Source organism: Caenorhabditis elegans, chromosome V (assembly GCF_000002985.6).
Source record: "Caenorhabditis elegans chromosome V".
In the NCBI taxonomy this organism is placed as follows: domain Eukaryota; kingdom Metazoa; phylum Nematoda; class Chromadorea; order Rhabditida; family Rhabditidae; genus Caenorhabditis; species Caenorhabditis elegans.
The window spans coordinates 19697648-19711783 of NC_003283.11; the positions used below are offsets into that span (position 1 = coordinate 19697648).

General features: G+C 36.7%; 4 protein-coding genes and 1 non-coding gene across 5 annotated transcripts; 2 read left to right on the forward strand and 3 right to left on the reverse strand.

Annotated features, from left to right (window-relative positions):
- Window positions 1-84: 84 nt before the first annotated feature.
- Window positions 85-7565, forward strand: ani-3 (Anillin-like protein 3). The gene is made up of 10 exons (NM_075413.5): window positions 85-195; window positions 254-431; window positions 1367-1679; window positions 2496-2871; window positions 3435-3786; window positions 4398-4573; window positions 5086-5170; window positions 5260-5527; window positions 5980-6216; window positions 7293-7565. The coding sequence occupies exons 1-10, from the start codon at window positions 136-138 to the stop codon at window positions 7375-7377; spliced, it is 2130 nt and encodes a 709-aa protein (NP_507814.1). The 5' UTR covers window positions 85-135; the 3' UTR covers window positions 7378-7565.
- A 660-nt stretch (window positions 7566-8225) lies between these two features.
- Y43F8C.18 lies at window positions 8226-8642 on the forward strand. The gene is made up of 2 exons (NR_153336.1): window positions 8226-8264; window positions 8312-8642. It is a non-coding gene; the product is annotated as an Unclassified non-coding RNA Y43F8C.18 (non-coding RNA).
- Window positions 8638-11302, reverse strand: srv-3 (Serpentine receptor class gamma; the record flags this gene model as incomplete). Its single annotated transcript, NM_001359800.1, has 4 exons — window positions 8638-8692; window positions 9247-9601; window positions 10410-10776; window positions 11144-11302. The coding sequence occupies 4 exons, from the start codon at window positions 11300-11302 to the stop codon at window positions 8638-8640; spliced, it is 936 nt and encodes a 311-aa protein (NP_001346699.1).
- Window positions 11303-12127: 825 nt separating this feature from the next.
- On the reverse strand, window positions 12128-12967 carry Y43F8C.15 (DUF281 domain-containing protein; the record flags this gene model as incomplete). Its single annotated transcript, NM_075414.3, has 4 exons — window positions 12128-12284; window positions 12494-12721; window positions 12773-12857; window positions 12910-12967. The coding sequence occupies 4 exons, from the start codon at window positions 12965-12967 to the stop codon at window positions 12128-12130; spliced, it is 528 nt and encodes a 175-aa protein (NP_507815.2).
- Window positions 12968-13197: 230 nt separating this feature from the next.
- Window positions 13198-14099, reverse strand: Y43F8C.23 (DUF281 domain-containing protein). Its single transcript, NM_001129578.3, has 4 exons — window positions 14038-14099; window positions 13901-13985; window positions 13622-13849; window positions 13198-13410 (listed from the first exon to the last, which is right to left on the reverse strand). Exons 1-4 carry the CDS (start codon window positions 14093-14095, stop codon window positions 13224-13226), a joined length of 558 nt encoding a protein of 185 aa, NP_001123050.2. The 5' UTR covers window positions 14096-14099; the 3' UTR covers window positions 13198-13223.
- Window positions 14100-14136: the final 37 nt, after the last annotated feature.

Below are 14136 nucleotides of genomic sequence, written 5' to 3' on the forward strand. Positions count from 1 at the left end.
TAGCTCAAAACTTCAAATAGGTCTCGCCACGAATTCAGTGATGTGAGGGATTCGATGGAATTTTGAATTTTTAAAATCGATTTTTGCGATTTCTAGACGGTTTTTCGCCGTTTTTTCGGAGATTTTTGACGAAAAATGGAGAATTTCGACGGAAAATCGATGCCGCCAACTCCGGTGCCAATCGGATCAAGTCAGGTAGGGCAAAAATCCGGAAAAATCGATACAATTCACAAAAAATCCGAATTTTTTCCAGTTCTACCGCTGGATGCCGCACCCGATCGTCGATACACCACCGTCAGATGCTACGTGGCGCAAACCGGTGCCACGCGGCCGAATTCGTGATCTCGTCGCCGCGTTCGATCAGTGCTCCGGCATGCTGGAGCAGAAGCCCCCACCTCCGCCCACGCAAAGGGTTGAAAGTCTTGAAAATGGTGCGGAAATCAATCGATAATTGAGAAAATCGATAGGGGAATGCGAAAAAACTGGAAAAAAATGGGGAAAATTGAGAAAAATTGAGGAAAATGAGAAAAAAAAACCATTTCCCCCGGTATTTCTCCTATTCAAATGCAAATTTATAAATTCACATGTATTGTTAATTTATTTGCACTGTCAACACACCAACTATACAGTTTTTACATGGAAAATTGATTTTTTAGAAAAAACAATCGGAAAATCCCAAAAGTTTTGGGAAAAATCCAGAAAAAATGGGATTTTTCGCAAGTTTTCGGATGAAAATTATGGTTTAAATTGAATTTTGAGTGGAAATTTGCAAAATTGGACTTTTTCAGAGAAAATAGTTATAATTTGCAAAAAACTAATTTTTAGAAATTTTTTTTTCCAAAAATTCAAAAAAATTTTTTTTTTCAAAATTTTCATTTTAATTGGCAATTTACCATTGAGTTTCTGGTGAATTTCGAAAATTTTCTCTAAAAAATCCTGAAAAAACGGAAAAACCTCTGGAAAATTCTAAATTTCCAGCAAAACCACCAAAATTGTCGGATTTTGTGTTAAAATTCTGTAATTTTCGGTGGAAAAATCGCTAAAATTTAGAATTTTGTGATTTTAAGCTAATTTTAAGGAATATTGTGAAAAAAATTAAATTTTTTAAGAATTAAAAAAAATTTCAAAAAATTTTTTTTTTTTTCAAAAATTAAAAAAAAATTTTTTTTCGAAATATTCACTTTTTATTGGGAATTTTACGAATTTTGAGCGAATTTTAAAAAAATTCCAAAAAACGATAATTTTTTTGCAAAAAAAATTTTTTTTCGAAAAAAAAATTCAAGTTTTTCCAACTTTTCACATTTTTCTCAAAAATGATCTTCAAAATTCGAAATTTCCCGCCAAAAATAACCCATTTTTCTTCCAGAACACATTGCTCCACCGCCAACTTCAAAATCCTCCAAAATTCCGGAAATTCTCGCCAAAAAATCGGAAAAATACATCTCACCGTACGAAAAACGTCATTTTCATGGTCGTCGTGGCACCCAGGCTGTCGTTTTTAATTCGAATAATGCTCAAAATGCTCCAAATGTGGGCGGAGCCTATCCATATGGAGCCACACCGTTGAAATTGCGAAATTTGGCCCAAAAAATGGATAAAGAGGAGCTCTACGTGGCTGATGACGTTGGAATTTCCAAAAAATCTGAAAATTTCGAAAATTCCGATGATGACGTGGCAAAGTACGAAAATTTGCGGCAAAAATGCTATAAATTCGAAAAAAATTCAAATTTTGTAGCCATTTTTGACATTTTTCCTTTAAAAAAAAATCTAAAATGTCCAAAAAAAAGCCGCGAAATTCAAATTTTTAATTTTTTCCTATAAAAATCGAAAATTTGCAGAAATTTTTGAGGTTTTTGAGACAATTTTTTGAATTGCCCAACTTTTTTTTGTTAAAATATCGAATTTTAAGTAAAAAACTACCGAAAATTCGACTTTCTCGCCTAAGAAGGGGCGGAGCCGCGCAGGCCACGCCCACAAAATGGTTATTAGCGATTTTTCGGCAAAAATTGCGAAAAAATCAATTAAAAAAAATCAATTCGGATTTTCAGTCAAAAATTTTCTAATATTCGATATTCTTGCCTGAAAAGAGGGCGGAGCCTAACAGGCCACGCCCACCAAATGGACGGAGCTTATTTTCTAAATACTAAAAAAAAACAAAAATTACAGCAAAAAAAACAAATTGAAATTTCAAAATTTCAAAAAAAAAGAGGGCGGAGCCTAACAGGCCACGCCCACCAAATGGGTGGAGCTTGTTATCTAAATACTAAAAAAAAAAAAAAAATTTGCAGGAAAAAACACAAATTGACACTTCAAAATTTCAAAAAAAAAAAGGCGGAGCCTAACAGGCCACGCCCACAAAACGGTTATGAGCTATTTTCGCTCAAATTTTGTAATTTTCAGTCAAATGTTCCCTAAAAATCGATATTCTGGAGCCCACAAAATGGCGACGAGCATATTTTCGTCAAAAATCGGTAAAAAATCGATATTTTTTGCAGTTTCCAAGAGCTTCTGGTGCTGGATGAGGTGCTGGAAAATGCTGAAAATTCTGAAAATCTGGAATCCCAGCAGTACGACGAGGAGAGCACCCTAAACCGAACATTTCAAGATTCTGGAGTTCCAGAAAATCAGGAAAATCTTCTCCAGCTCCCTGAGTGCCCAAAAACGCCGAAATTCACGAGTTCGCCCACGCTTTTCACACCGTATGCCGCTGGAGAGCCCATCGTTGAATATCGATGCTCGTCGGGCTCCGCGGGGGGTCCACTCAAAATTGTTGTGAAGAAGCTTCAGGCACCGATTGCACTTGCCACTTCGACACCGAAACCCGCAATGTGTCGGCCGCCGAAACACTCGGAACCACCACCGGCTTTTCAGGTGGATTATATCTGAGATTTTTGGCGGGTTTTTCAGTGAAAAAATTGAGAAAATCCCCGTTTGGAAAAAAGATTTTTAGTGGTTTTTGTGAAAAATCGAATTTTTCTCAAAAATTTGGAAAAAAATCTATTGAAAAATCGATTTTTTTTTTCGAAAATTTCGTAAAAAATCCATTTTTTCGAAAAAAACCAATTCAAAATTTCAAAAAAAAAGGGTTTTCTCTCCAAATTGTAAAAAAATCGATTTTTCTTTGAAAATTTTCTTCGAAAAAAAAAAGTTTTATTATATTTCGTTTAAAAAAATCGATTTTTTATTGTAGAATTCCGTAAAAAAATGGAATTTTTCGAAAAAATCAGTGAATTGTTTTTTGTTTTTTAACGAAGAAATTTCTAAAAAAAAATCGTTTTTTTCGAGAAAAATTTCATTTAAAAATCGATAATTTTGAAAAATTTCGATTCAAAAAACGTTTTTTCAAAAAAATTTCTTTAAAAATCAATTTTTTGAACTAAAATTTTGTAAAATTTCGTAAAAAATCGATTTTTTTACATCAATTTTTTGCGCAGGATTCCTTCGTGAGCTCAATCAGTAACTGGTCGGCAGTAGATCATCACGCGACGGATTCGCGCCGTCAAATGAACCGCCTACTCAATTCAATCGATGAAACTCGACATCACATTTTGCTCGCCGAGCACTCACTACTTGAAGCCCAAAAATCGAAATGTCCAATGCAAGAACTCGCGTCGCAACGGGTTTTGCTAATTTGTAGAGAACGGTTGAAAGTTCAATTGGAAGAAGTTCGGAGGCTTCAGGCAATGACTGTTGTCAGGCATCCACCACCACCGATTAATCGACATTTTAAATCGACTATGGTCATTTCGAATATTTCGCTTCAGTTTAATAAGCATTTCCATAGTCGTACGTGGTTTTTGAGTCTAAATTCGAGATTTTTGGGCCAAAATTGACTAAAAATTTGAATTTCCCGCCAAAATTTGACTGAAAATTTGAATTTTTGAATTTCCCGCCAAAAATTGACTGAAAATTTGAATTTTTGAATTTCCCGCCAAAAATTGACTGAAAATTTGAATTTTTGAATTTCCCGCCAAAAATTGATCACATGTTCGGTAGAGCGCACTTCGAAATTCAGAATTAAATTAGCGCGCATTCTGCGTTTTTAGTTAAAAATTTGAAAAAATTTGTGGTTTTTTGACACAAAACTCCAAAACATTGAATTCCCGCCGAAAAAAAAAATTGATTTTCGGTGGAGCGCACTTGCTGCAAGTATGCTCTACCGAACATTGATCGGTTTTCAGCGGGAAATTCAAATTTCCAGTCAATTTTTGGTGGGAAATTCAAAAATTCAAATTTTCAGTCAATTTTTGGCGGGAAATTCCAAAATTCAAATTTCCAGTCAATTTTTGGCGGGAAATTCAAAAATTCAAATTTTCAGTCAATTTTTGGCGGGAAATTCCAAAATTCAAATTTCCAGTCAATTTTTGGCGGGAAATTCAAAATTTCTGTGTTTTCAGGCGGCTCTTACGCTTTCCTTGTGCTCCTCAAATGCCGTACAGAAGTCGAGGCAACCGGTGTCGTTACCCTTTTGGCTCAATTCCAAACTCCGCAAAATTTCATTCTTTTCGGTGAACACTTGCGTTTTTCCAATCTTCCCGTCGATTTTACCATTGGAATGGAGATTTATATGATGGTAATGCTTGACAACAGAAAATAAAAATTTTTGACTGTAGTGGGGGTCGAACCCCGGACTTCTGGGCCGTAGCCATACCTCTACCCAGTTGAGCCACTTGTACAAAAAATTTTTTTTTTTTCGAAAAGAAGTACCAAAGCTGAAAATCTGCGTAGAGTTCTAATTTTTGATTAAAACCGCTCAAAAAACATCGTAAAAAATCAGTTTTTGAAAATTTTAGCCAATAAAGTCAGTTTCAATCGGTTTTTACCAAGAAAAACATCGTAAAATGATTTAAAACTAATTAACCCACCACTGGAGAGTAGCAAAAAAAATTTTTGACCGCAGCGGGGATCGAACCCCGGACCTCTGGGCCAGAGTCTAACCTCTACCCCACTGAGCCACTGGTACACAAAAAAAAATTTTTTTCAAAAAAAAAGGCCCCCCGGCCTCAAATTTTTTACTGATTCTGAATTTTTAGGTGTCTTACCACACGAATAGATACAAATACCTCAAAAATCTGGAATTTTCAGCGAGTTCCCGAGCACCGACCACCTGAGAAGACGTGCGCCGCGTTTTTGGCACAAAAAGTGCGGAATTTGCTGGTGCCGAGCAATGGTAATTTGGAAATTTTATTTGTTTTAGGAAATAAGGATGAAATTCCAAAAAAAAAAAAAAAATTTTTTTTCAAAAATTTCAAATTCCAGCCGCTCACCGCCGCCCGACTACCTCCACGCCACAAAAATCGATACAAAATGCCACGTCACCTGCGTGTGACTTCCAACTTTGCGGAAATTTAACGTTGGACCGCGATTCGTCGGGCGATAACCGCCGCTTCTATTTGGATGACGTCATTTATCCGCTGGAGGGAACTGTGAAGCTCAATTCACACTGCACATCACTTCCTGATGCAATTGATATGGAATATCGAGGATTTCTTCATATTTTACACGATTCTGCAAGTCCTTTGGAGAGGTACTTGGAAATTGACTGAAAATTTGAATTCCCCGCCAAAAATTGACTAGAAATTTGAATTTCCCGCCGAAAAATGACTGAAAATTTACATTTTTGAATTTCCCGCCAAAAATTGACTGAAAATTTGAATTTTTGGAATTTCCCGCCAAAAATTGACTAAAAATTTGAATTTTTGAATTTCCCGCCAAAAATTGACTGAAAATTTGAATTTTTGGAATTTCCCGCCAAAAATTGACTAAAAATTTGAATTTTTGAATTTCCCGCCAAAATTTGACTGAAAATTTGAATTTTTGAATTTCCCGCCAAAAATTGACTGAAAATTTGAATTTTTGGAATTTCCCGCCAAACATTGACTGAAAATTTGAATTTTTGAATTTCCCGCCGAAAAGTGACTGAAAATTTGAATTTTTGAATTTCCCGCCGAAAAACCACCTAAAAATTCCAATTTTCAGAGCAAAAAAAGTCCCAATTTGGCACAAATACTGGTCACTTCTTCATCGCGGAGCCATTTTGTTCTGGAGCACTCCACAAGAGGAAGTTCACGAAAAAGTCCCAATTTTCCAGATTGATTTGACAAAATGCACGAATAATTCGATTGAGGAGAGCCGTGAAATGAGCCAAGGAGCCGAGCACGAATTTCATATCGAGTTGCTCATCGATCAGGACCCTGATTTGATTGAAAAACGACGGTAGAGCACTGAAAAAATATATGAAAAAAAATTTTGACCACCGCGTGGGGTCGAACCCGAGACCCTCTGCGCCATAGCCAAGCCTCTACCCAGTTGCACCACTTGTGCAACAAAAAAAAATTTTGAAAAAAAAAACCAATGCGTCAAATTTTGCGTAGAATTCAGTTTTTCATATGGTTTCACACGAAAATTCATCAGAATTTGAAACGTTTGTGTTGGCTTAATTTGTAAAATTTCGAAAAAAATCGATTTTTGTTAGATTTTCACCCACCTCACAACTTTCAAGTTCTAGAAAAATCACTAACAAAAAATTATGACCACCGCGGGGGTCGAACCCGAGACCCTCTGCTCCAAAGCTAAACCTCTACCCAGTTGCGCCACTTGTACACCAAATTTTTTTTTGAAAAAAAAATAGCTCGAGTGGCCATATTCGGTGTAGAATTCAGTTTTCATATGCTTTTACATAAAAATTACCAGAATTCGAAACATTTGTGGATTATTTGAAAAAAATCGACAATTTTTAGAGAAACGCTTCGAAATTCCTAGTTTCTGGTAAATTTTCATCCACCTCACAACTTTCAAGTTCTAGAAAAATCACTAACAAAAAATTATGACCACCGCTGGGGTCGAACCCGGGACCCTCTGCTCCAAAGCTAATCCTCTAACCAGTTGAGCCACTTTTGCAAAAAAAAATTTGAAAAAAGTTTTTCATATGCTTTTACAAAAAAATAACTAGAATTCGAAACATTTGTGGATTAATTTGAAAAAATTCGAAAAAAAAATTCGATATTCAAAATTCCCAATTTCTGGTAAACGTTTACCCACCTCACAACTTTCAAGTTCTGGAAAAATGTTTATAAAAAATTTTGGCCACCGCGGGGGTCGAACCCGGGACCCTCTGCGCCATAGCCCAACCTCTACCCAGTTGAGCCACTTGCACACAAATTTTTTTGTCGAAAAAATAGCTCTGGTGGTCAAATTTTGAGTAGAAATACAATTTTCGCATTGCTTTAATCAAAAATCGACGCGAAATTTGGAGAAGATTACCTTTTTTTCCAAAATCTTCAAATTTTCAGTGTAATCCTGGCCGCCGAATCGTCGGATCACTTGAATTCGTGGCTCAGCGCAATCAACGATACACTCGACATTTTGAGATCCTAAATTTAATTATTTTTTCTTTGCTAACTTCTTTGTCTGCCTACCTACCTGCCTACTTATTATATATCTGCATCATTGTTTTTTTTGTTTCGAAGAATTTGAGTTTCCCGCCTCCAATAATCATTTAATGATCTTTTTTCCTGCATTTGTTTTTTTTTTCCGAACTGTTTTCATGAATTTTTGATGTTCCGAAAATTTGTTTTTTTTTTGTTTTTAAAAATCGAAAAATATCGATTTTCTGTGAATTGAGGGTAGAAAAATTAGAAATTTAGTACTTTGCCTACCAAAAAACGAGAAATAAAAAAATTGCGCCCGCGCGGGGACTGAGCCATCCCGTCAAAATTTTTTTCAAAAAAAATTTCGCCCGACTAATATTTAGAGTAAAATTCGAATTTTTTAATTTAAAACTTTCAAAATCTCTGGAAACCCTAATTTTTTTTGAGTCTTTAAAAACAATTTTTCAAGATATTTCGGTTTTTGGATAGAAAACGTGGCAGTTTTCAGATTTATTAAATTTTTAAGCAGCAAAGTACGAACTCCATAACATCAAAACAAGATAAAAAAATTTTAACATTAGCGGGACTCGAACCCCTGACCTACTGCTCCGATGCCAAACCTCTACCCAGTTGAGCCACTTAGTCCCAAAAATTTTTCGAAAAAAAGTGGGTCTACGGTTAGAATTCCGAGTAGAACTCAAATTTTTACACAAAAATCGTTTTTAAACTCGATTTTTCCTTGATTTCCCAATATTTTCTAACATCTGGTGTTCGAGTCGGAGCTCCGCGAGCTCACAAAATGCTCAAACATTTTCTGATTATTTTTCTAATATTTCCCATTCACTTAGCCACGAGCAAATCGCCGAGCAATTGGAGCTCTGCAAAGTTTTAAAGGTAGGATTTTCCGAAATTTTCTGAAAAACCTGAAATTTTTTTTCCAGAAATGCACATTTCCAAAACCCTACCAACAGGAAAATATTGCAAAATCCTGTGAATTGCTGGAATTTCAGACTTCGCCCCTGACAAATTGCTATCTGAAACTGAAAACTCAAAGATTTCCGGTCGAATTCTTTAAAATTTTCAGAAAAATCGTTTGTGGCACCGGAAATTTCGCGAAATCAGAAATTAGTGACGTCATCGGCTTCTGGTGCGGCTCAGCGGCTCGTGGGCAATTTTTGGTTGGAAATGCGGATTTATTGAGACATATTTATAGTTGTTAGTTGAGAAATTCATAAGAAAATGAATAAAATGAATAAAGTGTTCAAATTTATAATATTCTTCCTGATACAGTACCAATTGAGCTCCCGGAAAACGAGAAATTTCTGAAAAATACGATTTTTTGGAATAAAAATTTCAAAAAAAATTTCTAATTCGTTTTTGCACAATATATAGCATTGGTTAGCTGAAAAAAAGGTAACAAAAAATTTTGACCTTCTCGGGGGTCGAACCCCGGTCCTCTGCGTCATGGCCAAAGCTCTACCCGACTGAGCCACTCTCCCACTTTTTTTTTTTTGAAAAAAACGTCTCAAGTGTCAAATTTGATGTAGAACTCAGTTTTTCTTGTATTTTTAAACAAAAATGACTATACTTCAAGAAATTCTCGACTTTTCAACTATTTTTAGGGGAACGCTTCAACATTTTCAATATCGGGTAGAATTTTACCCATCTTATATTTTTAAGTACTAGAAAATTGAGTTAAAAAGTTTTTGGCCACCTCGGGGGTCGAACCCCTGACCTTCTGCTCCATAGATAAACCTCTTCCCTACTGAGCCACCTGTATCCCAATTTGTTCTTTCAAAAAATGTCCCAGGGCTAAATTTCAACCCAAATCTAGTTTTAATATCATTTCAAGTCTCTGAGCACTCCAAACACTCACATTTTCGGTACAAACTCCTCTCGGAGCTTTCGGCTACTCAGCAACAATGACCAGCAGGATCCAATGCACATAATTTCAGTAGTAAAATACCATAAATCAGTTATCCAATCAAATATCTGCTCACCAATATAAAAATATAAAAATATACTTTTCAAAGCATTTGGGATGAATAGTACAAACGAAAAAACCGCGCATTTGAAAATTATAAATTCCGTTGAGTTTTTGAGCAATTTGCCATGTGATAAAGTTTTGGTTTTTAGAATGTAGAGTATACTGGTAAAGTATAAAGTAAAACTGACAAGAAAGCAAAAAGTAGAAATCGATAAATCCTGCAGAGCATCGAGCTTCATGAAATCTGAAAAATACATTTAAACCACTAGGTTTTTTATATTTTCAGGATATAATTGCGGATTTTTAATGAAAAAATTGGATTCTACTCAAGATTTGACCCTTGGCCACTTTTTTCAGAAAAAAAATTTAGTGAGCAAGTGGCTCAGTCGGGTACCGGTTTGGCTATGGCGCAGAGGTCCGGGGTTCGATTCCAGCTGGGGTTTAAAATTTTTGTTTTGTGTTTATTGTAAGACAAAAAAAATAAAAATTGCACGAAAATAAAAATGCACGAAAAATTGCGGGTTTTTCCGAAATAATCAAATTTTATCTTTTTTCTAATCGAAATTTGTTTTTTTGGTAATTTTAAACTGAAATTTTGGAATTCTACTGAAAATGTGAACCTTGGCCACTTTTTTCAGAAAAAAATTTAGTGAGCAAGTGGCTCAGTGGGGTAGGGGTTCTGCTATGGCGCAGAGGTCCGGAGTTCGATCCCCGCGCTGGTCAAATGTTTTTGTTTTGCTTGATTCGTGTTATTTATTATTATTTCTTTCAAAATTTTACAAGGAATCTGAAAATTTTATGGCTTCATTTTAAAAAAAGCGAAAAATCAATTTTTTCGAAATTCCCAAAATGAAACAATTTGTTACTTTTCTTTTTGGCATTTTTGAACCAAAAATTGGAATCCAACTCAAAATTTGACTCTAACAGCCTTTTTCAGAAAAAAAAAATTTGTGAGCAAGTGGCTCAGCCGGGTACAGGTTTGACTATGCCGCAGAGGTCCGGGGTTCGACCCCCACTGCGGTCAAAATTTTTTTGTTTTTTTTATAGTTTACCTGAATCTGCCCTCAGCGACAGCCCACCACTACTTGCGGCTAACAACGAGAAATTGTGATTTCCAGTATTATAAAATAAATTCGAAAATCCGACTGCTGGCACCGCCCACTCCAAAACATAGATTACTGTAATAACCATAGGGGTCCATATATGATTATGGTATTTTTGCATGAAGATTATGGTAAATCGATTGACAGCCACTACCGTATACCCAAGGAAAATTGTGTTTTTAATAGTTGTTTGCAAGAAGTATATGAATTGGGGGAGCCAGTGATTTTTCATTGGCTCCAGGAGATTATGAATTTTGTATTTTCTCGGGCGAGCTATAAGTTCTACAAATAGAAACATTGCCACGTCGGTTATTGCCTGAAATTTAAGCTTATTCGATGCAAAATCTAATTCTGAACATTTTTGCAATTGAACGTTTTTTGATATCTCTATTCGTTAAAAAGTTATGCTCGTTTGAAGTTTGATGGGTGAGGCAGTGTGGGAGGGGGAGAGACGCAGGGTGGCGCCCCGCGTCTCTCCACCTCCACAATGTCTCGCTTCCCAAAATTCAAACGCTTGTATTTCTGGAAGGAGAAGAGCTATTGAAAAATTTCCAAATAGTGAAATGTGTAAAATTTTATGCTTAACAATTTTGTAGTTAACAACTTTTCCGTATTTCGAGTGGTTTTTCTGTTTTCAGAGATTTTCTTCAAAATTGTGCTTCAATTGTCCAGAAAAAACTTACATGCAACTTAACAATGAGAAAAAACGACGATTTGAACTCCATATGCCTCCTAACTTGCAGAATGTATAAAATCCGTACATAAACTATCATAGACGTCCAGCAAATCACCAGAAACACTAAATGGCTATAGGGAACAAGTTCAAAGCTTATTACAATCATTTTTGGAGGAGAAAGTTGAGCAAATAGTAGTTATTTTGAAGATTTGAGTCAAGGCGAGCGGAATTTCACCTGACAATGAAGCAGGTGAAATTTTTGCTCAAGAAGTTTGAGGTTTGACTCTTTTCTGACGTTTTTTGTTATAGCTTTATAAGACTCGACTTCTCAAAAAAAAGTTATGGCGGCTCAAAAATGGCCTAAAATTAGTTAAGTTGACCAACTTGTCATTGTCGCAGCGGCTGGAAACTAATTTTTTTGAAATCACCGTCCAATTATTGGTATACATGTTAATTATCTTGCGTTTCAAGCCCGATCTAAGTACATTCAAGGTCGATGGATCATCAAAATTTACTAAATTTTACCAAAAGTGAGCCAACAAAGCTTCCTGTGGACAAGAGGTTTATACAGGTTTACTGCGGGTGTTTATATGTACCTTTTCTAGTCAAAATTTAAGCCGTACCGGGACTAGCAGTATGGTCGATTTACCTTTCGTGACCCCGAAAGTGTCGGTCGCTTCCAAGTAACTACCTTTTCGCACTACGTTGCGCACACACCAAGCTACTCACTTAACGCCAAGCTGCGGAACCCCGAATGTGTCGGCCGCTCTAACTAACTACCTTTCGCACTTCATTGCATACTCACAGCGGCGTGACGCCCGCATGTCGCACTTCACTCATCAGGGATGCTGCGCCCGAGATTTTCGGTAACCGGCAATTACCAAAATTGCCGAACCCCAAAAATTTTGGCAACCGGCAATTTGGTGGCAAATGTGACTTTTGGTAATTGATAAAAACTGTTCATTGAAGTAAAGTCCGTGAACTTTCAAAATTATGGCCGACGGGCACGACACCCCCCAGCGTGACGAATTGGTTTCGGCTCCACAGTAGTTGTCTCGTCCTTCCTAGGATCAGGTTTGAACGTGTATAATAATGCAGGAGGCCCACCACCCGAAACACATCTATTAGAGCATGCAGGTCTGACTTGTCTGAAAAAATAATCAGCAATTTTGATGCATGATCATCTACGTTTTTTTTTCCTACGAGCAAGAAATCTATCATTCGTTCTTGAATCCGAGATCATATGTGTTCTAGTCAGTTTGGTTAACTAGTAAGTCCGAATCTTATTTAAAAAAATAATGGAATGGACTTAGCCATTTTAATGTCTTATATGTATACTATATTAGTGCTAACTTACTGTCCCTCGTAAAAATATCCAACATTTATCGATGATCCAGGTACTCTCGCACAAATCATTGGTTCCCCGGAATAGCTAGTGTCCTGGGTTTCATCAGTAGTATTGTACTTTTTGGTTATTTTTGAAGTAGCAAGGTTGACGAATGAGGCAGTCGTTTCACAATCTGTCGACCGATCGACCACGACACATTTGAACATGACCGCTTTGCAACCATTGACAATGGTGGTACTAAAAGGGGAAAAATGAATTAGATTAACTTTGGGATTCTAGAAAACTCACTTGGTATATATACGAACGTATGATTTACCATCACTCTCTATGACAGATTTCTCAGTGGGGAACGTTTCACACCCTTGATGACAGTCTATAATAAAAAGGCACGGTGTTAAGGTATGCCCTGCTGGAAAAAAACTCAACTTGAGCCAGAGCTTCAGAGAAGACAACGAAAAAGAGAACGAGCTGGAAAATTGGCATTTGAGAGTTAATACACAAAACTAACATATCACAGCTTCAAAGGAAAGATGAAACTTGTTTTCTCACAATTTATAGCTGTCCCATACATAACTATAGCGAATCAACAACCATGCGTCAGGAGGTTCGGGCGCAAAACTGCGAACGCGGCAAATCCTGGCTCTACCTGGCTCCCAGATCCACAAAGCGTTGCGCTCAGATCGTTCACTGTTCTTTGTTTAAACCCTTTCAACTAATGTTCAACAAATTTATTGATAAGTTAACGCCGTTGAACACGGCATCCGCGAACGACGGCTTGAGAAGTTGGCGCGGGTTCAGTTGAGGTCAGTTTGGTAGTTGACTCCTCGGTAGTCGGCTCCTCCGTTGGGTCAGGCTTGAACGTCCATGATCCCGCTGGTGGTCCACCACCCGAAACACATCTATTAGAGCATGCAGCTTTGACTTGCCTGAAAAAATAATCAGCAATTTTGATGCATGACCATCTACGTTTTTTTTCCTACGAGCAAGAAATCTATCATTCGTTCTTGAATTCGAGATCATATGTGTTCTAGTCAGTTTGGTTTAACTAGTAAGCCCGAATCTTATTTAAAAAAAAATAAAGGAATGAACTTAGCCATTTTAATGTCTTATATGTATACTATATTAGTGCTAACTTACTGTCCCTCGTAAAAATATCCAACATTTATCGATGATCCAGGTACTCTCGCACAAATCATTGGTTCCCCGGAATAGCTAGTGTCCTGGGTTTCATCAGTAGTATTGAATTTTTTGGTTATTTTTGAAGTAGCAAGGTTGAAGAATGAGGCAGTCGTATCACACTCTGTAGAACGATCAACCACGACACATTTGAACATGACCGCTTTGCAACCATTGACAATGGTGGTACTAAAAGGGGAAAAATGAATTAGATTAACTTTGGGATTCTAGAAAACTCACTTGGTATATATACGAACGTATGATTTACCATCACTCTCTATGACAGATTTCTCAGTGGGGAACGTTTCACACCCTTGATGACAGTCTATAATAAAAAGGCACGGTGTTAAGGTATGCCCTGCTGGAAAAAAACTCAACTTGAGCCAGAGCTTCAGAGAAGACAACGAAAAAGAGAACGAGCTGGAAAATTGGCATTTGAGAGTTAATACACAAAACTAACATATCACAGCTTCAAA

Excerpts from the sequence above, each read along its gene's own strand:
- ani-3 (NM_075413.5), top strand. The coding sequence starts at position 136 with ATGGAGAATTTCGACGGAAAATCGATGCCGCCAACTCCGGTGCCAATC. Across the intron at positions 1,680-2,495 it reads TCCGATGATGACGTGGCAAA|TTTCCAAGAGCTTCTGGTGC; the intron begins GTACGAAAATTT and ends TATTTTTTGCAG. Across the intron at positions 2,872-3,434 it reads AACCACCACCGGCTTTTCAG|GATTCCTTCGTGAGCTCAAT; the intron begins GTGGATTATATC and ends TTTTTTGCGCAG.
- Y43F8C.23 (NM_001129578.3), bottom strand. The coding sequence starts at position 14,095 with ATGCCAATTTTCCAGCTCGTTCTCTTTTTCGTTGTCTTCTCTGAAGCT. Across the intron at positions 13,986-14,037 it reads CTCTGAAGCTCTGGCTCAAG|ACTGTCATCAAGGGTGTGAA; the intron begins TTGAGTTTTTTT and ends TTTTTATTATAG. Across the intron at positions 13,411-13,621 it reads GGATATTTTTACGAGGGACA|GCAAGTCAAAGCTGCATGCT; the intron begins GTAAGTTAGCAC and ends TTATTTTTTCAG.